This window comes from Centruroides sculpturatus, unplaced genomic scaffold (genome assembly GCF_000671375.1).
Source record: "Centruroides sculpturatus isolate CEXI.00-Female unplaced genomic scaffold, Cexi_2.0 scaffold104, whole genome shotgun sequence".
NCBI classification, from domain to species: Eukaryota; Metazoa; Arthropoda; class Arachnida; order Scorpiones; family Buthidae; genus Centruroides; species Centruroides sculpturatus.
In genome coordinates, this window is record NW_019384379.1 from 138858 (window position 1) to 162884 (window position 24027).

The following is a 24027-nucleotide window of genomic DNA, read 5'->3' on the forward strand; positions in this document are numbered from 1 at the left end:
GATGTTCAGCAGTGGCTGTCTTCACTGGCGGCATCTTTCTTTGAAGAGGGTATAGACAAGTTGGTTTCCCAATATGACAAATGTCTGAACAATGGTGGTAACTATGTAGAAAAATAGTTTCAGACATGCTCTTTCATGTAAAAATAAATTTTGTTTTGAAAAAATATTTTTTATGCGAGTTTTTCCAAAACAGTACTTACTTTCCAGACATGCCTTATATATATAATAAAAACAAAGAATAAAATAAAAATAAACTCAGAAATACTACTAAATATAAGTGTCAACTAATACAATTTAGAACAATAAAATTAACATGTAAATTATGAGTTCCTGGCAGAGTTTTTAACAATATATTTCCAAGCCGATGGAAGGCCTTCTGTGTCCCTCGCATTTATACATGTCTCAAATTTATATAGGTTCGGGACTCTTTTTAGAATTATTATTCTAAAATGAGCCCCGAACCTATATAAAATTTTAAGAAATGACAAGGATAGCATTAGGAAAGAAGAAAAAGCAGGTGTGTATAGGATACCGTACAAAAACCCACAGCTGGGGATTAGGAAAGATTATATCGGCATTACAACAAGGAATTTGAGTATAAGACTCAAGGAGCACAAGTATAACATCAGAAAAAGTTCCAATGCGACAGTACTATCCCAGATGGCTCAGACCCAAAGCTCGGTAGTTAAATGGGATGAAGCAGACATTATCAAACCAGTGAGCTCCCCAACATTAGAAAAGACCACTGAGAAAATAGAGATTTATAAGAGCAAACTAGAAGAGTCATGTATAAATGCGAGGGACACAGAAGGCCTTCCATCGGCTTGGAAATATATTGTTAAAAACTCTGCCAGGAACTCATAATTTACATGTTAATTTTATTGTTCTAAATTGTATTAGTTGACACTTATATTTAGTAGTATTTCTGAGTTTATTTTTATTTTATTCTTTGTTTTTATTATATATATTTTTATACATTACTCGTATATCATTTTTTTAATCCATTGTCAGTTTTTTTGAAATTTAAATATTTGTATTCAATCTTATGGAACGAAATCTTCCAATTGTCCGTTTTCAACCTGACGATGGCCTATGGAATAGGTTGAAAACGTTTGTTTTAAATAAACTTTCTCGGCAACGATAAAGGTGTTTGGTTATTGTCTAATATTTTGCTGAGCACGTTCTATTTAATATACTGTACTGTACATCTTTTACTTTGTTCTTTTTCTGCTTTATTAAATTGATAGCTGTGGAAAATCTGGTTAAATAACTACTGAAAGTAAAACCAGATTTATTTGAAAACTAATTTCTTAACTGCTTTAATCAGTCATTTTCAGGTTCAGAAGCAAACTTCTAAAATGTTATATTTCAGAGCATGTAACATTTAAAAATAAACACATACATTATTTGAAATTAAAAATTAATTAAAATAAATAAAAGAATATACAGAAAATAGTTATGTATTTGATTACATTTATCTGTTCATCATTTTAATTATAGATTTTTTTTTAGTTTCTGAATATCCTCTTTTTTTATATTCATTAATATTTTAATTTCAAATGTTACACAGGATAGCCCATACGCTGCTTTACCATTTCAAAAGTTAACAATTTTTTTGCTATTACATATTTTTAGATTTTTCTTTCAGATTTTGAAAATTTGTTTCCCTAAAATTTATTATGGAACAATTCATGACAGAGTAATATATAATAATCATTAAAGTTTATTTCCAAAGTAAGTGCTCCATTGTTCTAATACAGAACAGACCTCAATTGACCTTAATGTTTAAGTGATTTGATAGCACCAGATTTTTTTCTTTAGAGTTATCTAAAATGCTGGATGTAAGTCAATGAGCCATAATCATCCAGCTGCTGAAAGATTTAAAGACATTTGGAAAGAAATTAAAGCACTGAAGCCAAACATCTTAAGAGCTGTAATGGAAAAATGAAAGAGCCATGCATAAAAAATTGGAAAATGGAGGCAATTATGTCAATTTCCATACATAGTTTAAAAAAAATATTCATTTTCTGTACTTTACTATAAATGAAAAAGTAGAAATAACAAACATAAAATTTATTCACTTTTAAATGGTAAAACAATTTGAGTTACCCTGTAGAATTCAACATTCCTATTTTAGAACTTTTTTTTGTTCAAATCTGAAGACGAATGATTAAGCAGTTAGTTTTTTAAATAAATCTGCTGGTTTAAAATAATTTAATATTTGAAAGAAGCAGAAAATTCAAAAAAATTTTTATTCAGAATAATAGTAATGAATATGTTTAAAAATTAAATAGCTAAAAATTTTCATGTTTATAAAAATAATTTATAAAGAATCTAAATATACATATATTTTCCTAAAAGTAAAATTTTAATTATCATAAAAATATTTAAAACATGATAAACTTTAGCTTCTTAAAGAAAGTTCAAATAACAATATGTTTATTTCCCTAATTTAAAAATCNGATAGCATTGGAACTTTTTCTGATGTTATACTTGTGCTCCTTGAGTCTTATACTCAAATTCCTTGTTGTAATGCCGATATAATCTTTCCTAATCCCCAGCTGTGGGTTTTTGTACGGTATCCTATACACACCTGCTTTTTCTTCTTTCCTAATGCTATCCTTGTCATTTCTTAAAATTTTATATAGGTTCGGGGCTCATTTTAGAATAATAATTCTAAAAAGAGTCCCGAACCTATATAAATTTGAGACATGTATAAATGCGAGGGACACAGAAGGCCTTCCATCGGCTTGGAAATATATTGTTAAAAACTCTGCCAGGAACTCATAATTTACATGTTAATTTTATTGTTCTAAATTGTATTAGTTGACACTTATATTTAGTAGTATTTCTGAGTTTATTTTTATTTTATTCTTTGTTTTTATTATATATATTTTTATACATTACTCGTATATCATTTTTTTAATCCATTGTCAGTTTTTTTGAAATTTAAATATTTGTATTCAATCTTATGGAACGAAATCTTCCAATTGTCCGTTTTCAACCTGACGATGGCCTATGGAATAGGTTGAAAACGTTTGTTTTAAATAAACTTTCTCGGCAACGATAAAGGTGTTTGGTTATTGTCTAATATTTTGCTGAGCACGTTCTATTTAATATACTGTACTGTACATCTTTTACTTTGTTCTTTTTCTGCTTTATTAAATTGATAGCTGTGGAAAATCTGGTTAAATAACTACTGAAAGTAAAACCAGATTTATTTGAAAACTAATTTCTTAACTGCTTTAATCAGTCATTTTCAGGTTCAGAAGCAAACTTCTAAAATGTTATATTTCAGAGCATGTAACATTTAAAAATAAACACATACATTATTTGAAATTAAAAATTAATTAAAATAAATAAAAGAATATACAGAAAATAGTTATGTATTTGATTACATTTATCTGTTCATCATTTTAATTATAGATTTTTTTTTAGTTTCTGAATATCCTCTTTTTTTATATTCATTAATATTTTAATTTCAAATGTTACACAGGATAGCCCATACGCTGCTTTACCATTTCAAAAGTTAACAATTTTTTTGCTATTACATATTTTTAGATTTTTCTTTCAGATTTTGAAAATTTGTTTCCCTAAAATTTATTATGGAACAATTCATGACAGAGTAATATATAATAATCATTAAAGTTTATTTCCAAAGTAAGTGCTCCATTGTTCTAATACAGAACAGACCTCAATTGACCTTAATGTTTAAGTGATTTGATAGCACCAGATTTTTTTCTTTAGAGTTATCTAAAATGCTGGATGTAAGTCAATGAGCCATAATCATCCAGCTGCTGAAAGATTTAAAGACATTTGGAAAGAAATTAAAGCACTGAAGCCAAACATCTTAAGAGCTGTAATGGAAAAATGAAAGAGCCATGCATAAAAAATTGGAAAATGGAGGCAATTATGTCAATTTCCATACATAGTTTAAAAAAAATATTCATTTTCTGTACTTTACTATAAATGAAAAAGTAGAAATAACAAACATAAAATTTATTCACTTTTAAATGGTAAAACAATTTGAGTTACCCTGTAGAATTCAACATTCCTATTTTAGAACTTTTTTTTGTTCAAATCTGAAGACGAATGATTAAGCAGTTAGTTTTTTAAATAAATCTGCTGGTTTAAAATAATTTAATATTTGAAAGAAGCAGAAAATTCAAAAAAATTTTTATTCAGAATAATAGTAATGAATATGTTTAAAAATTAAATAGCTAAAAATTTTCATGTTTATAAAAATAATTTATAAAGAATAAAGCTGTTTATATATCTAAATATACATATATTTTCCTAAAAGTAAAATTTTAATTATCATAAAAATATTTAAAACATGATAAACTTTAGCTTCTTAAAGAAAGTTCAAATAACAATATGTTTATTTCCCTAATTTAAAAATCTATATAAATAAATTAGCATTTACAAAAAATTCCAAGATTTATTTTTAAATTACAAATAAGTTAGCTTACTTCATCATCAGATTTATTAGATTTTGACTTTTCATTATCTTCTTTAACTCTTCTTAATTCTTCTTCTAGTTCTGTTATTTTCTGTTTAAAACGATCTTTCATTGTCTGAAGAGATTTTATTTCCTCTCTCAAAATTTCTTGTTCACTGTGTTAAAAAAAATGAAATATTTTTTTAAAAAATTTTCATTATTATTAAGTTATTAATTGTTTACTATTTTATTCGTAAATTAATAATAATTTTTAAAAAGTTTGAAGAATAAAATAATTGTTAAAATATAACATAAAATATTTAACAAAAAAATGTATTTGTAATGTGACATTCAATCATTATTTTAAACATCCAAACTTGACAGTTATATATTAAAGCCAAACAACTGCTGGATTATATCAAGCTGTAATATTTTATAAGCCAATATCTTATCATAATTTCCAATATTATAGTTTTATGTCAAATGTGTGACAAATAGCATATTAATATTTAGTAACGTCCAATAAATCTTGGATATTCTTTACATTCTTATATTTTCAATATATATTTAATTTGAAGTTTCATTATAACATGTTTATTCTTTGATATCAATATTTTTATCTGCTGAAAATATACAATGCTTACAAAAATAAATCTTCAATTAAATTTTATTGTGATATAATAATAAAAAATGTTAAAAAAAGAATTAAAATATAACAGTTAATATATAATAACAAAAACAAAGACACTGAGTTCAGCGTTACATGCATATGTTTTTTTATTGCAAGCACTTTCAACGAACTTATAGTCGTCATCCTCAGGCGAATACAGATATTTACCGAAAAATTTTTTAAACAAAAATAAATCGAATGCAGAATAGAACACATAAGATAAGTTGAAACTATGTTAAAGCTGTTAAGAACACGAAGTAAATATTTAAACATAATTCAAAAACCGAATGAGCAGTTAGCTCCTTGAAGTGCGAGCTGGCGCATGCGCAGAGCCATGCTCACGCTACATGCATACTAGAGACTGCTAATACTCTCTTAAACGCTTATACAGCGTGACCCATACACCAGGCAGCTCGAGCGTAGGGGTGTTGCAAGTGTCCAAGGTGGTAGTGAGGAGAGATTCCCATATAAAAACAAAAAAAATTATACTTTAGAAGTTAATCTAGTATCAACAACATTCGATTCAGCACAACACAGTCTGACTGGAACATCTTTGGTTAACTGACATTTGGATAATCGATGCTCTACTGTACATATATTCGTATTCTAAAATTTAACAAGAAAGAACAAAGCCACCCATATTCCTAAAAAATGGTTTTTATAATTTGTATTATTCCATTTTTGGAATAATACAAATTTTAAAAACACACATGTCAATTATTTTACATATTACATAATATGGTACAATACATGACAAGATCAAATATATATAAAATGTCTATTACCCATAGTGAAATAACCTATGCATAGAAATGTTCTAAATTATACTTTTCATCTTTATACTCTCAACACCAGCCATCTTCAATATAACTTGTCAGTATCCTCTTACATTGTTTGCCTTTAAATTTTTTTTATCAATACTTTCCAGGCTGATGAAACTGTGGTGTTTTCTCTATAATTTACTGCTTGGCACTCTTTGTAGCCTTATGAATGTGTCGTGCTTCCACATATTTAATTTGTCACTTATCCTAAATCTTTTAGATCATTTCTGTTTGGTTTCATTCTGTCATTACAAAATCTGGGTTGGCTATGGCATAGTTCACTAAGGCTGTAACCAGCTATTCCTTTTGGATGTTATTTTTACGCTCTTTGATCCTCTGTTTTCATGATCTTGTAGTGGCTCCTATGTAATATAAGTCGTTAGGCCTTCTACTGTCTTTTATTGGTATTCTGTATGCACCAGGAATGCAAATCAGGTCAATGGCCACCTTGCTGTTCCTTAGCATCCCATATACCATGGGTTTCTTTTAAATACGATTTTCTTGTTAGTTTCAATCCCGATTTCTCTGTAGATCTACGAAGAAAATATTTCATTATGGGTAACAGATGTTTGATCTTGTCATGTATTGTATGATATTATGTAATATGTTAAAATAACTGACACATGCATTTTGAAAATTTGTATTATTCCAAAAATGAAATATTATAAAAACCATTTTTTTAGAATATGGGTGGCTTTGTTCTTTCTTGTTAAATTTTAGAATATATGTATTTCCTGATGAAGGTCAATGAAAAGGACTGAAAATGTTCAATTAGAAAATATTTTACCGCATAATTAACGGTTCTGTGTTTATTGTTGTTTTGAAAGTGCAGTTACGAAAAGGCTTAGACACAAAAATATTATTTTAAAAATATGTTAAAGCATTGGGAAAGCAAAGCAATCTTCCTGTTGTTTTAAAAGCAAGACTTAGACCAGGAACACAAATACATAAAATATACCATCAATGTGGATGTAAACGGAAAACATATTTGTTGTGTTCTCATAATTGGGCTACAGTTTGAAAAAATTGTAAACCTATAAATTCCCACTGTTGTCCATCTGTCTTTCCTTAATCTGGAGAATGGAGTTACATAGATGAAAGTCAAGACCAGATATAGAAACCTTAGGTGCAGGAGTCCCTGATTAACTATATACAAACTTCTGATGTTAACTGGAAGTCATGTTATTTCAAAAATTTCCCCTGAAAGGAGTTAATAGATGACCGGCATGACTCCATTGCTANCATTAAATGTTATTCTAATAAATAAGTTAAAACTATTTTATAATGCACACCACAGAATCAAGTTTTGATTTACTTAATTACATAAAACAATTATCTTATGTAAATTGTTTTATTTAAAATAAAATAACTGAATTTTAAAATTAATTTAAAAGCATACCTTGTAAGTTCATCAACTTTAGCAATAAGATCATCTTTCACTATATTCAAAGCATTCCTATAATACATTAAAATAATTCCAAATTAAAATTTATAATTTATCCAAAACAACTAAAAATTAATGCTGGTTTAATTTTTCACTATTAATATTCTATATAATTATGAATAATACACATCTTTAAAAAATTTAAGCCTTATCACTATTAACTTTAAAATGCAATTCAAAATAAAACCTTGTTTTATTAGTACTATATTGGTAAACAATATAAAAAACAAATAAAATCTTTGAAATGAATATGAACTAGTATTCACAGACTAATATAATGCTTTAAAAAATATTATAACTATGTTCCATTTAAAATGTAAAATATGATTTTTGCAAATAAATTCAGCATTGATATTGTGAATCTTAAAAATTATAAATAATGTTTGTTATGGTGGATTCACATAAGTTATGTAATGAGTAAAAACACATCATGATAATGATTTTACTACAAAGATAATTATTATGAGACATACATGAGTTAACATGAATTTGACTATTGTAACAACATAGTCAATGTCAAATGTATAGACTTTTATAAATAAAGTTTGGCTTCTATAAATATAAGTAAATGTCCTGAATGATAATTTCAATGGTATGATATCAACTTCTGAAAGAAAGAGGAAAAATCATAACTCTAAGGCAAATCAAAAAGAATACTAGAAAACGTTATTTATTTATTGATAAAATATTTATTACATAATCATCAGAACTAGAGTTGCTGCCAGCAGGAATGTTCTGTAAAACATAAGACCATCATAACATGTAAATGAGTTAGTAGGGAGATGTATGTTGTTATACTAGTACATATAAATGGATGATCATAAAGTGAAAAAGCAAGGAAAGGTTTCAGCATCATTTATTACTGCTCCTATGTCTTTGATAACCATTTGTTGTTTGTATTTATTATTGTTATAATACTATTTTATTTATTACATAATCCATTGACATTTTTTCATTTTTTTTAAATTAATTAACAAGGCATAGAATCATTCTTTGATAATGCTTAAGAATAATACATCTTTTTATTTTCTTAATTTTTACTGTTGACTTTTCCTGCAGCTATCACATGAACAGCAATTTACCACTCAAAACTTTGTTTGGCCAATTTTTAAACTATGTATTCCATTTTCATTTTGTTCTTTTGTAGAACAGTTTTAAACCTGAAGACAACCATTGAAAACAGTAAAAAACATTTATTTTCACATAAAATTACTTTTATATGCTGGATTTTGTTGTTCTTGTCATTAATTCATATAAGCTTATCTCAGTTTCTCTTCTATTTACATGGTTATTTATTTTTTAGTATTATTCATGTGTACTGTACTGTACATAGTATTTTTTCCAACAGTTGTATCCTTTTGGTTCATCCAGAGGTCAGATCTGCCTCTCTCACAAATCCTATGATAAAGTTTAGTCAAGAAGTTTGAATTTTTTGCAAAAAGATCAAACTTTACAAATGTATAGATATTTTTATAATTAAAGTTTGGTTTCTATAAATAAATATAAGTGAACATTTGTATCTTAATTTGAAAGGTATAAAGTCAAATTTACCTGAGGAAGTATTTATTTACTAATTTTCTCTAGTATGAAGTACAATTTAGTATAATATAAACAACAAAAATTTCAATGTTTTACTTAATTTTACATCTGATAAAGCTTAAGCTATAATTATATTACTTTAATAAAAGTAATATAATTATACTTTTATTATTATACTAAGAAATTGATTTTTAATGTATTAACATGTTAAACAAATTTCCATTTGCATAAAATGACCACATTATTACAATGTAAAAAAATTTTTTAAATATATCATTTATTCATAAATTTGTGTATCATATACCATGCATTTAAAATTAGAACACTGTAGTTTAGTCTCCATTTAATCTTCATTTAACTCCTTAGCAATAGCAATAATCATTCTGAGTATTTCTTAAAACAAACTTTGTTTTTATGCATTTTTGCACTTTTATTTGTCAAAATTAAGATGAAATAAATAAAAATAGAATTCAGAAGAAGGGGGAAGAAAGAGAGAAGAGGGAAAAAGTCAGACATACATCTGAATATTTTTTGTGTGCTTTTTAAATATACTCTTTAAGAAATGTTAGGCTTTAATGAATATTTCTTTCTCCTATTAGCTAATTAAATTGAATATTTACTATAATATATATACAGTAGAGTCTCGAAAACTCGGCACTCGATAACCCGGCAGTCCGGATAACTCGGCCACACCCTGGCAGGGCAAAAAAATCCTTAGTTAATTAATTTTCATTATAGACAGTTTTATGCCTCATAAAGTATTTTTCTGAGGTCTGTCTTATCAGGTAAATTACTGTACACAGTGTATTCATTAATTTTCGTTTTCATGTAGTAAAGGCTCTATGCCTTCATAAAGGACGTACTTTTCCTTTGTTTAAGAGTATTTGGGCAGTTTATTCTCTGCTGTATTCTCAAGTAAACAATACATACAAGTACAGTACAGTATTTTCTGAGGAAACACTCATACTTATTTTTTTTAACCCCATTCCCGATAACCCGGCATTTTCACAAACTCGGCCACCCTTCGGTCCACATTAGCCCGAGTTTTTGAGACTCTACTGTATTTGAAATAAATTGAGTTATTAATTATTACCTAATAGGGAAATTAATTAATTAGATTCTTTTTTATATTTTATTTATCTTAATTTAATCTGACTTGACAAAATTTTATATCTTACTTAATTTACAATTAATGAAAAAATTATTACAAAATTTAACTAAAATTTAAAAGCTTTATAAGTTAACAATGAAAAACCATATTTAACTAAAATTACCATTGTAAAACATAAAAATCTATATTTAACCATTCATATTAAGTTCTCTTGACTTATTTATCAACTAAATAATTATAAAATATTATATTCTTACTTTGTAGCTAATAATTCATTGTTTTCAATAATTAAATTTTCTACTTCTTTTCCCATACCTAGAAAGAGAAATAATTTATGTATCACATACTTTATTTTAAAATACACTTAAAAATTGTTTTGATATAGTGTATATAACTAAAATTTAGTGAATCAAGCATACTTATTTTAACAAACATTTAAAATGAAATAAATTGGAAACAATAAATGAAATAAATGGAATGCATTATAGTTAAGAATCTAAAACATTACTATGTCTAGCAATTGAATGTAGTTCATATTAAATGAAAATATGATTGCAATTAAAAACAATACACTACTGAAAAAACTACAGTAAAATTTAAAACATAGCTAGCTGTAATAATCAATGCACATTTTTTGAAATGCTAATTAAAATTTTCCTATTTTAATAATGATAAATTATTTATCAAAAAATAAATAGCCTAATTACATAAACTAGGATAGCATTTATAAAATAATATAAGCATAAAAAATCAAAATTATTTATTGTGACTTCATCACAATACTGAGCTGCAATTTTTAATCATATTTTAATTTTAAAAAATCTAATTTCAGAATAAATCAAAATATAAATTATTTAAATTTTTAAAATGTGAGATTACATGAATATTGTACACCTCAGAGGGTTGAGTGATAGATTATTGATCTCAGTTTATCATAAGGATCAGTTCTAAACCAAATTTATTGCACTATATAGTATGGTAAAAACTTTGAATAAAAATCATGTGATTTCCAGTCCAAATATCTATATACAACCCAGAAGTTTGCATATAGTTAATTGGGGCTCTGATCCCTAAGCTTCTCATTCCATATCTGAACTTGATTTTCATCTATCTAACTCTGTTCTTGAGATTAACAAAGGGCAGATAGATGGATGGACAACAATGGGAATGTATAGTTCTGTAATTTGAAATTTTAGCCCAACAATAGCTTAGTATAAGCATATATACTAATATATGTGTATAAGTACAATTGATACTATTGATATAAAATTTTTGTTTGAAATACTGTTAAAAACAGCTATTTCTCCTAATTTGCCAAATCAAATTCAAGATTTTCTCTTGAAAATTTCTGAGATTTTCTTTGTGCCTATCTTATGAGAATCACTCAGATTAGCTTGTTTTTCCCTAAGAATTAAATTTAGCTTAGAGATTAAGCAGAATCTTTACTTACAAATATGGATTTTCTCAGATTATTGTCAAAGTTAACTTTTTTCTAAGGCCTGTGAAGATCTTTCTATTGATCCTATACAACAAGCATCTTAAGATTCTCTACAGACTTGAAATCAAAATCTGAATCTAAAGAATGATCTATAGAGAGTGCTTGGACTGATTAATCAAAAAATTCAAGGTCTGGGCTTTTCTGAGATTTGTCAAAATAATTCAAGAACCATAACTATTATCTGCTACTAATTTCAAGAAAGTATAACTTACTACCGCTGAAGTTTTAGTTACCAGTCAATTCATCATCTATTTATAATTAGATTTATCTACTTCAATCTCCAACATTACTGAACAGTTTCAATAATGTTAAGTCACTGTACAATGATAGACAACATTAATATAACTATGATACAAGAGTCCTGGATATGCAGAGTTATGTAAGGGTTTCCATTAATTTCAGTTGCAATATTTTTAAATTCTATGTACAGGAAATCCTCATTAATTCAAACTTGAATAGTTTAAAATCCCATTAGTTCATAACTGTATTTTTGTCCCAGCCAGGGATATAGAGATTTACATATCAAGGAATTTGGTTAGTTCAAAATACAAAATTTGAAGTCAAAATTCTGTCTGAACTGTGATATTCGTATGCTCACTTGTTCATTTAGATCAGTGTTTCCATACTATAAGAGAACAATAGACCAAAAACAACTCTAAATCTGATCAATATGAGTTTGCTTTTACAGTAACACATTTTCAGGTGTCAACGTACCCATGGACTAACCTTTTTTTCTCTTACCTCATAAAATATGACTCTGTTTTGGAATTGCAAGATTAGCTACAAGTAGCAGACTGAGATATGTGTAGCGCTCTAGGCTAATCGATTTGAGAGAGTTACTACTTTTTGGGCATCTGAGTGGTAACGGACCTAAAACCACAAATTAAAACTACTTTTTGGGCCACTTTAAAAATAATTTGGGCTAGATTTCAAGGAATTCTACTTTACTTTTTATAAAACCTCTCTGCCAACCTGTGAGGTTCTCAGCGCACACATGCTGTTTACCTACAGTTTATTTATATTATTATTAATTAGCAAAAATAGTTCTGTATATGTAGCTGTATTCTGTTTGCTTAATAAATTATATCAGTTACATGCCATTTGGCATATTGTACAGAAATATGTAAATCTTAGATAATTCAAAGTTGCAATTATTTTGTCCCTTGAATTTCAAACTAATGAGGATTTTCTGTATCTGATAAGGATCTGAGAACAAATTTTACATAAAAATATGCTCCCAGATATCTCACATTCAACTCTTTCCCAGTGCCACTCTATGGATAAAAGATCTGGATGTTGTATGTTTTGATTTATGAGATAACTTTAAAAAATTTATTGTATTCTCTACCTATTTTCCTTATGGTTCTCCTGATTTTATTCGTCCTAATGAAATCATATCTTTAATAAGCTACTTTTCTATTCAACATCTTCATTTGTTATTGATCGTGATGTTAATACTATAAAAAACATGCACAAATATACCCAAAACCAGTAAAAGGAATAAAATTATTTAATGATACAAATGTTTTTGTCCATTTCTAACAATCATCATCAGATATATCTAAGCACAGAAAAACATTTGTATCATTAAATAATTTTATTCTTATTACTGGTTTTGAGTATGTATACGTTTTGTTTTTTTTCATTACATACAATCAGTTTTTGAAGATGCTAATGCTAACAATTTATTATGTATGTGAGGCTCTGGACAGGTCTGAACCCTCACTAAAATTAGCATTAAAATAATTTTTTTAGAGATAAAAAATATAGTAGTTAGAAATAGATTTTTATTTTATGAAAACGTGACACTAACATTTAAACAATAGAAGAATGTAAGTCTGTCGACCATCTCTGGTTGGAGATCAAATTAAACTTTGATTTTGACCTCTCCTGAGCCCCCAAAAGGTTATGAATTGTATTCAGGTGACAAGGAGAGACCAATTGGAAAGAGGAATTGGAGGAAAACAGATAAAACCCCGGACATTCAAGGACATGATGTCTTCTTCTCCCAAAAGTTCCAAGTGATGGATCTATTGTATTGAAAAAACGAAAAAAAAAAAAAAGGTTGTAAGGTTGTAGTGTGTGTGTGTGTGTGTGTGTGTCTCAAACCCATCTTCGTTTCCATCTCCCGACCTCGGATCGACGTCTTCCCATCAACAGAAGTCAATCGCATCGTCCCGGAGTTGTCAAGACATTGATGGAATTGGTCATTTACGAACCAGGGACACTCCTTCAAAATAGGACTACCTTGGAAAGGAGAGGAAGATCCAGAAACTGCAGCCGACATAAAACTTCCAAGATCACGGAAATCTTGTAAGCTTCTTTCATGTTTAATAAATGGGTTGTGTTGTTTGTAAATGAGGCATCTATCTCTGACTCAACTGCTTTCACATGTTGTTAATCATTACCACTTGGCAGTCCAGGAGGCAATGGAGATGACGATGATATATATCACATATAATCGTTAACGTTCTTTTTAAATTTCTCTCTCCCTCAGCCCCCACATGTACTAGTAATGAAAACAATCTCAAAAAAACACTTTCTTCTTGATTAATTAGTGATTGCTAATCTTGATGTGAAAAGATTAGATTTTTGAAATTTTAACATGTAAAACAATGCTAACAGAAAGTAGTCTTTTTTCACATATTTGAAGATACTAATTTTACCATATAAATTAATTATAAATAAAATAATGTAAAAAAGAAAAATTGTGAATAATTGAACAATTTAAAAAATTAATTGGAGAAAATTGTTCCACTGTCTGTTTCTATACTAAAATGTTCATATTATTGTAGACCTAAATAAATGTATCCCCTAACTCCGTGGCTCTTTCAACGGGTCTCACAAATCGTAGGGCTGCCTCTGAATGTGAATCTTGAGTTACAAATGATATGTAGAGAATCTCCTCTAAAGAGATCTTCAAAGGCAATTCTCCTACTTATTTGTAAGAATGCATATTTAATCATCTGAATTATCTTTTTTTTAATCCAACTGATGTCTATCACTTTCTTTAAGTTCTCACTTTTCTTTACATAGATTTCAAATAATCAGTAATTGGCTATTCAATGGTGTAGTCACCATGTACTGTACAGTACCCCTAACCCTCTTCTAATTGGGCTAAATCCTATCTTGGTTCCTATGAATGACAGTAGCACAGTTTAAATTACAAAGTTGCAGAGAATCTCAAAATTAGTACAAAATGTTTTCATCTAGTTAAAATACTCAAAGAAGTGATCAAATACTGTCAAAAAATGAATGAGGAAAACATCTTTACATGGCCATGAACAAATTTTTTTTTGCTTCAATGCTATTTTGGTTAAACATTTTAATGTTTTGTCTAGCCAACACCAACTTTTGCATACAGATTTATCCCATACAATATTTTTTTATTTTCATTGATAAATTTTGATAAGCTTTGAAAATATTTGAGATCTTGTGGTATAATAAAAACCTTGCTTAACTTTAAATAGTTTTACATACATGTAATGCATAATAATCATAAATATACCAAATAAATTAATAAAAACTTAAATTATTTTAAAATCTAAACAAAAAATAAATTTATTTAAAAGTGTAATATCATAAATTTTAAATTTCACTAAGCATCCATTATTCAATTTTTATTTACTAGTTTCATTAATTAAAAATACAATAAAGCAATAAAGTAATTTGTTAAATCAATAAAATTCTATACAAATTTAATGTTTTAAGTAGGCTATAATCAAATTATCATTATAATTTTAACACTGTAAATTATAAAATATAAATACAGGTAATCCCCATATAACACGGAAGTTACGTTCCAAAAAATTGTCGTGTTATGCGAATCCATGTTATATGAAACAAAGAACTAGTGCGAAAAGGGGGGTTAGGTTCCAAAAATTAAAAAACATGCTGTTAAATCCTTATTTAAATCGAATTTATTATTCATTTTTTCAAAGGTAAAATACTTATTTATTATTTAAGTAAATATTTTACCAGAGGATTATTCATCCTATATGATGATCTCAGCATGAGCATCATCAACTGGTAACAGTTTTTGGGTGCGTTCGTTAATAGCGGTCTCTCTGCAACGGGAGTGTGCTGCTGTTTGTAGGCATTTAGGAACGATGGTGAAAGATGGCAGCACCTGCACTATCGATAGTATCGTGATGGAGAAATCTATAATTCTAAAATGAGCTTTTAGAGGCAAAAGAAGGGTCCCAATTGTAAAATTTAACCACTAAATGGATTATTTGTTGAAAAAGCATTCAACATAGCCACGGAAACAATTAGAATGCTCGCGCAGAGTTATGCAGAGGTATAAAAGAGCGCACCCTTTATTATATTTCATGTTGTACAAGGGTTTTACCCAATTCCTGAACCATGTTAGAGTGAACCTGTGCTATAAAAGCATCGTGTTATACGGGGATGTTCCCAATTCTCGAACCGTGTTAGAGTGAATCTGTGCTATAGAAGTGCCGTGTTATACAGGGTTACCTGTATAAATAACTTGTTTCAACTTATAAGAAACAAATTTTATATGCTGACTCTTATCTGAAAAAAATAAAGAAAAAACTATTTTTGCTAACCATCAATCTCTCTACTGGAAACTGTTTTAGATATAGTTATGTAAATATATTATGTTCAAATTCATAACAACTTAGCACAGTTCAATATTGATTTCCTGAAAGAAACTACAATTTATTTATAAAATTAATTTATGATCAAATTTTAAGTTTTATTTAACATTCTCATTTATTTTTCTTACTTAACATTCTTCATCATATTAATGCTAAAGATGTTTAATTTTTATATCTAATTTTATTGATACAATATTTTAATTATCTTATCTATACTAATATATAAAGATGTAATGTTTGTATGTATGTAAGTTTCGTTGCAGCAGGTAATCTCCGAAACTACTCATCCGATTTCAAAAATTCTTTCACCAATATTTAAAATGGAACCTCAGGGTGGACATAGGCTGTATATTATTCCGTTAAACATTCATATAAATTAAAATATATAATCTAGGTTAAGGCTTTTATGTCCAACAGATGGCGCTACGAGTACGACGCCCTAAGTTTGCTTTTCTGCGAGGCATTACGCTTTTCTGTGAAAATGAACTAAAGCGGATCATCATCTATCTATCTATCTATATAAATAAAAATGTAATGTTCGTTTGTTCCTACCGATTCCTTTGAAATTTTGACACAACGCTGCATTCGAATACGCACGTGTTTTTATATAATATACGTGTCGAAATTCCCCCCACTGAAGGGAGATGGTTAGGATTAAGGCTTACCGTAAAGAACTCTGCTTCTATTTATACTATTTTAGATGCGGTTTTTTGCGTTTTTGATTGCGTTTTAATAGGGTACGTCAACAGAATGTACACTAAGAAGGAATTTTTCGATATTCCCCCACGGAGAGAGGGACAGAATTAAGGCTTACCGTGAAGAACTTGACTTCTATTATATTATTTTAGATGCGGGTTTTTGCGTTTTTGATTGCGTTTTAATAGGGTACGTCAAGAGAATGTACACTAAAAAGAAATTTTTCGTAAAATTTCCCCCCACAGGGGAAGTGTTATACATTTATAATAGATACATTTTGAGCCGCAACAACGCGTGGCGGGGTCTGCTAGTTATTTTATATAATGTAATCTGAATAAATTTCTTCACATATTTTCCCTCTATCTCTGTTTCTATTTCCAATAATTCAATGGCTGAAAGTCCTTATCATTTTCTCTCTTTCAGATAAACTTCTCTGTAATACTTAATACACTATGGAATTTCATCATAAAAACAACTGTAAAAATAAGGATTTTTGGAATAGCAATGACACAAAAATGAGATTAAAAGAAAAATTTATTTTCTTTTTCCTGCTGAATAAAGAGCTGCATAAAAACCTTTGTCAATTCCAATAACCAATGTACCCTATCTCCCTAATTAAACTCTATAATTAAAAAATCTCAAGAAATAAAAATGCTGCCAAAAATAAACCCCAGATTGAAAAGCATAGGAAACACAAAATACTGCACTATATAGAGTAATGTAGTTTAGAATGACAGGTAACGAGTGTAACTAAAATTGTACATCTTCAAACTGTCTAGAGTAAGACAGCATTTTCTATTTCAAGATTAACAGAAATATTTTTTGAAATAAAATTTAAAATATTTTTAAATATTGAATGTGGAAATCAAGTTTTTAAGTTGAGAGCTTCTTAGAATGATAATTAGGAAAACTTGAATTGGAAAGAGATGATGAGTTTGAACCAGATGTAGTCAAGATCTATACAGTCAATAAATGGTTTTCATAGTTGGAAAATATACAAATAATTAAAGTATTTGTTTCAATTTTTAATCACTTGTCTCTTTTTGCAAGGTAATAAATTTCAGCCTCTAAAACACTTAGAATGATATATACATTTTAAAAATAGACTACCTGGTGGTTAATCGAGGAAATACAGTAAATTTATGTCAGTTATGCAGTATCAGTTATTGTAAACTAGTCTTTGGACACTTGTAAAATAACTGTAGATATACAAAACTGCTTTAACCATAAGGAGATAATTAGGATCTCATAGAATAAATTAATCACTGTACTTTTAACAGTAGGTGAAGTTAAAAGAACATGAATGTTTTTCACCAGTAACAGATCATCTTCAGACATGGAGAAATAAAAATGGAATGCCTGTCAGTTAGGAAGGAAGATAGAACAGAATAAAGAAAGGAAGGAAGGTGGTTTGTAAAATCAAAACCATTCACACTTTTCCAGCAGATGGGTTTCATGAAAAAATGTTTTTGGTTTATTTTATAAACTTGCCCCAGGTTTCAAGTACAATCCGAATCTAAATAAAGCAAAAATAATAAAATTAGTCTATAATAAACATCACTTAAGAATGCTTGAAACCTTGGAGATATTCAAGGTCACATTGAAAAATAGTTGTATTAACCATAAAGACTCAGAATCCCTATCTAATGCTTGGCAGTTGTTCTTTGATAATCCCACAAATTAATTATACATAAAAAGTATAGGCATATTGGATTCTTATTGTTCACTTTATTTGTATTTTTATTATTAGGTTTATTTTTTATTTGGCTGCAATTTGGAAAAATTATAGACCTATAAATTTCCATTATCATCCATCTGTTTGTCTGTCTTTCCTTAATCTTGAGAATAGTGTTAGATAGATGAAAGTCAAGACCAAATATGAAAAACTTAGGGCAGGAGGCCCTGATTAACTATATACAAACTTCCAGTATACTCCAGAAATTATGTGACTTCAATTAAAAAATTTTTCTTTAAAATGGAGTTACATAGATGATTGGCATATGTGAGGGCTACAGTTTGTTAAATTAAAATATTAATTTAATAAATTTGTTAAATAAACTGGAAAAATTCAACAAGAAAGTAACCAGATTCTCTCCATGGTAACACTTCCTTTCTAAATGACTCTTCTTCCTGGAGCAACCATATACCCAGGGAAGTAGAGAATGAAAACTGAGATTGGACGACAAAGAAGTTGTCCATCTGATATTGACTTTTTTGCTAACATCATAACTTGGAAAGAAGACAAAAACACATAAAAGAACCAAAAAAAATTGAAAAGATCATCCCTCAGTCTAGTTCAGTTAGTCCAGAACCTATCCCAGTACAGATCAGCAAACTCCCACCAATCCAACTGCCACCCAGATTAAAGGACAATGGACTTAAACAGTTGTGACTAATAATATTATGAATTATTATCAAGACTCTTCAGTAGAAGTAAGAGACTATCTCTTCAGGGCACCCAAACCAGACAGCGATCTACAAACCTCAAGAATCAGGTATTTTGATTGACCCATAAAGGTTATGTCAAAACTCTCTCTCCCACAGATAGATTATAGACTAGTCTGCTAAGATAACCATTATTGATAAATCTTATGTCATATTTATGTCACATGTATCTGTATAACCAGCTTATGTTAAATTAAATATTTATTGTTTTAGATAATCGAGTTGATGAGTACATTACTTCCAGATGAGTCTCTGTTATTTAAACACATATTGTTAATGGTGTTTTTATAAAATTTTGTATTTTTCTACAATACTGGCATGAGAAGGGTGAGAGATTGTTCTGATGATTTTGTATGCCCACCAGTCTACCTTAGTACCTAAGAATTTATTCAAAGGAAGAAATCCTTTGAACAAATTCTTAGATACTAACAAATTCCTCTTCTTTTAATATCATCTTCCTGTTCAATAAATACCTGAGGGATCTTGAGGTGTATCTGATATGTACTGTATTAATGACAGTCTTGTTTATGGCTGGGATGACATGCATCCCACTGCTCCATTTGTCACCAGTAAGATATTTATCAGGATTAGTATCGGTATTAGGATTCTTTATCAGATGCATGGAAGACACTATAAAACACCTGAACAAAAGTATGGAATATTTTGTAATTGTCGTGGAAAAATTATTTTGATCCTAAAATAATCAAATTTACAAAAATATTATTGAACTTTAACAATTGACAAATGTAATAGACATATTAAAGTATTTACACACCAAACATAATAAAGATATTTTCATAAATTACAAAGTTATAGCATTTTAAACATAGTAAAAGTTGAACAAAAGTATGAAATCATGAAAAGCATTAAACAAAAGTATGGAATATTGATTGTGAATGTGTCTCTTTAATCCGATTTTCAGTTCTGTATATGATAGTCTACCGAACTGAAAATCGGATTAAAGAGACACATTCACAACAAAATTAGCAGCTGCCATAAGTGATTTTCTGAAAGAATATTTGAATATGGATGGAGAAAACAGGTTAGTTATTCTTACGAAGAAAGTTGAAATATTAGAACATGACATAAACTATTTCAAATGCTTTTTAAGAGAAGAATACATGCCAAACACTTTAAAATACTGTATATGATAGTCTACCAAACTGAAAATCGGATTAAAGAGACACATTCACAACGAAAATAACAGCTGCCATAAGTGATTTTCTGGAATATTGATGATTAATATTTTGTAGGACCACCTTTTGCTCTATTTACAGCCATAATTCTTTGTGGTACAGTAGATCCCCCTATAAAACCGTTTCCTATAGTTATGATTCCTTAAAAATTGTGGCAGTATCCGTAAACAACGGTAAAAATAACTCCTATAATACGTAAAACGTCATCGGGCAGCCGAACTACTTTCCCGCCGTCCGTAGCGCCACGCTACGGACATTTAGGCGGATAAATTGAGTTTAGTATCGTCTGTTCAAATAATTATATATAAATTAGGTACTGTACATATAATTATATATTAATTATATATAAATTAGGTACTGTATATATAATTATATATTAACTTAATTTATTGTAACTTTATTATAATTAAATATATATTTTTCGCCGTCTAGCGTCACGCTACGGCGAGTTAGGCGACCTATCGTCTGTCCAGTACTGTAATTTTATACATTTCTTGTGAAAGAAACATTTCTTATTTAACGGCCATAAAAATTATTTATATTAAGGATGTCTCCAAAGGTCAACGAAGTTTTCGCAGAAAAATAATATCAGAAATCGCGGCCGCGGTTTGATGCGCTGTTCCGCGACGAAACCAAGCTTTAGCAACGGGCGTAGTCGAACGGTACACACTCGGTAAGCAATCCTACAATTTTTTGTTTATAACGTAGTTTATACGGATTATTTTCAAAAAAATATACGTATTTTGGAAATGTTGAGTCGAATTAGTCTAGAATCGATTAATTTTATGAAAGAAAACCTTTCAAACAGCCGTAGTCCGTAAACTATGATTCCTACAAAATTGATTCATAAAGAACGGAACGTATCTATCGTCTTATAGGGGGATCTACTGTATTTTATAACTAAATGTTTTACATAATTCTGGATCAACTTCTCACCATGATTCTTTGACTGTTTAATTCTTCTATGGTTGTAGCTCATTTTTAGACACCATTTTCTTCAGAATATTCCAAACATTTTCAATGGGTATTAATATATTGAACATGACAGTAAGGAAAAAACTAGCAGATTAAGGTTACTACTAGAACTAAAACTAAAACAAAGCCCTATATGACAAAAAATAAAAGAAAGATAGTTTGAAATGGGCAAAAAGTCATAAAAATTGCACTGTTAATGACTGGCAACAAGTTATGTTCACATGTGAATTAAAAATACGTATTGGCTATGATGATAATGGCAGTACAACAGTATACAGAAGATTAGATAGAAATTTCATTTTGATTCTTTAAATTCATCAGCCTAATTTCCTAAAAGTGTAATAAAGAAGTTGGTAAGAAGGCAATCTTAATAGTACATTGAATGCTGATGGTTATTTGGAGTTATTAGAATCTTTAAAAATCACCAAACACCTGATGCTGAGAAACATTTATTAAACAAACATTAACGTTTTTGACCTAATATGATAGGCCATCTTCAGATGCACTGGAATTCAAATGTATTTTTAACTTAACATTTAAATGAAAGAATGTTCAAACACTTTTACATTTAAATTTAAAACAAAATACAGTAATACCCCGAACTTACGCGATAGGTGGGACCGAGCGATAACCGCGTAAGTCAAATTTGTTTAAGTTGGGGTATAATTTCGCAATTTGTGTAAAATCCAAGTCGGATGTATGTAAGCTAATAAATGTTCTCGTTAATCTTATCTTGTCTTTTGATTCATTCACGGTTAGAAGAAATCATCACATAGAGTCTCTCAAATCTCTGTAGATATAACAAACACAGAAATAAATAACACAAAATAAATTGTAGCTATGTGTCGATTTCGCGCGACACGTCCAAACATGTAAGCTGAACAATAGTGTGGGGGGCGTGAGTAATCAAGAATTGCATGGCGTTCAAACAAAAGATGAATCGACGCGATTTTTACTGTATACTAAATGAACTAATACAATAACGATGTAAATAATACAATAAAATAAAAATATAACATATGTAAAATAAAATAAATACACAAAAAAATGCCTCTAGGTAAAAGGGCAAGTGCGAGCTAAGAATTTTTGTGTTTTACTTTTTCTTTTAAGTAGAATTTCCATGCAGAAGCTAGTCCGTCCACATCCCTGGTGTTAATACAACCATCTTTTAATTTACTTTTATAGATTTTGATTTTTTCTTCGTGCATTGCTAATGATGGGGAATGCATAGCTCTGAGGATAGTATTAAATTTAATTAATTAATTAAATTAATATTAAATTTAAATGTAAAAGTGTTTGAACATTCTGTTGTTTAAATGTTAAGTTAAAAATACATTTGAATTCCAGTGCATCTGAAGATGACCTATCATATTAGGTCGAAAACGTTAATGTTTGTTTAATTAATAAACGTTTCTCAGCATCAGGTGTTTGGTGATTTTTTAAATATTTTAAAGAGCTGAGTAGGATATTTGGTTATTAGAATCTTTGGTCGTTAAAACATTTGAAGATTTCATCTATCATGACGACATCATGCTATAGGGCTAAACAAATTAAGCGATGGTTTCAAGAAGATAACATACAGCATTTAAAATGGACTGACATTAGTCCAGATATACCTCCAATTCTATTGATGTCTATTACATTGTCAATTGTTAAAAGTTCAATACTATTTTTGTGAATTTGATTATTTCAGAATCAAAATAATTTTACTACAACAATTACAAAATATTCCATACTTTTGTTCAAAGATTATGTAAGTGAACAATAGTGTATAATTTACAATTAGTTAAATGTTTACAGGTATCTAAAATATCCTAAGGTGTATCAACATTTTTAAATGTGTTCACACAAAAGTGTGAAAACCATTTGCAAGAGATTCACAGTGATATAGTGAATTAGTTTTAAATATCACAAGTGCAAGTGTTCCAAATACACGTTTTCCAACAAGTTATCATTGGAAAACATGTATTTATTTCAATTTCAATTTAAAACTTTTTCTGATAAATTCATTCTGCCAAGTTTGTTTTTATAATGATTATATAATAATTTTATAACTTTGCATTATTTAAGGAACCTGAAAATATTCCTTTAAAAAGATTGAAAGTACTAGTTTTTTTTAAATTGAATCAACAATTGTTAACTAATTCTACCTAATTAATAATCTTGGGTTTAAAATAATCATATACTAGAGTAAAATGCCATATAATTTTAAATATAAGTTAATTTTTTTATGTTTAGTTATTTCCTACAAACATTTTTTTAATTCTAGCAATAATTGATAAATATTTTAATATTTATTGACATTTGAGTTTTAAAAATTAAAATATTAATATTTAGAAATATTTGATTGCAAAAATAGTTATATATTAAATTATGTATATTATTATTAAATATAATAAGATATGCTTACCAAAAAAGTTGTCAGTAACTATATTTCAGGAGTATTAGAAAAAGAGAAAATAATTAACACATGTTAGTGGTTATTTAATTTAAATTTTTTAATTTCAATAAATTTGTAAGTAAAATTATTTAATAAGTTATTAATAAATATAAATTTATAAGTTCTTCT

The 24027-nt window shown here is 28.3% G+C and overlaps 1 protein-coding gene across 1 annotated transcript in view; it reads right to left on the reverse strand.

Annotated features, from left to right (window-relative positions):
- Positions 1–24027, reverse strand: part of LOC111617823 (C-Jun-amino-terminal kinase-interacting protein 3-like) — a 211657-nt gene that overhangs the window by 129663 nt on the left and 57967 nt on the right. Inside the window, exons 9-12 of the mRNA XM_023359134.1 lie at positions 23869–23886; positions 10284–10341; positions 7332–7388; positions 4473–4617 (exon numbers count right to left, since the gene is read on the reverse strand). Of these exons, the coding sequence (XP_023214902.1) occupies positions 4473–4617; positions 7332–7388; positions 10284–10341; positions 23869–23886 (278 nt within the window). The remainder of the gene's footprint in view (positions 1–4472; positions 4618–7331; positions 7389–10283; positions 10342–23868; positions 23887–24027) is intronic.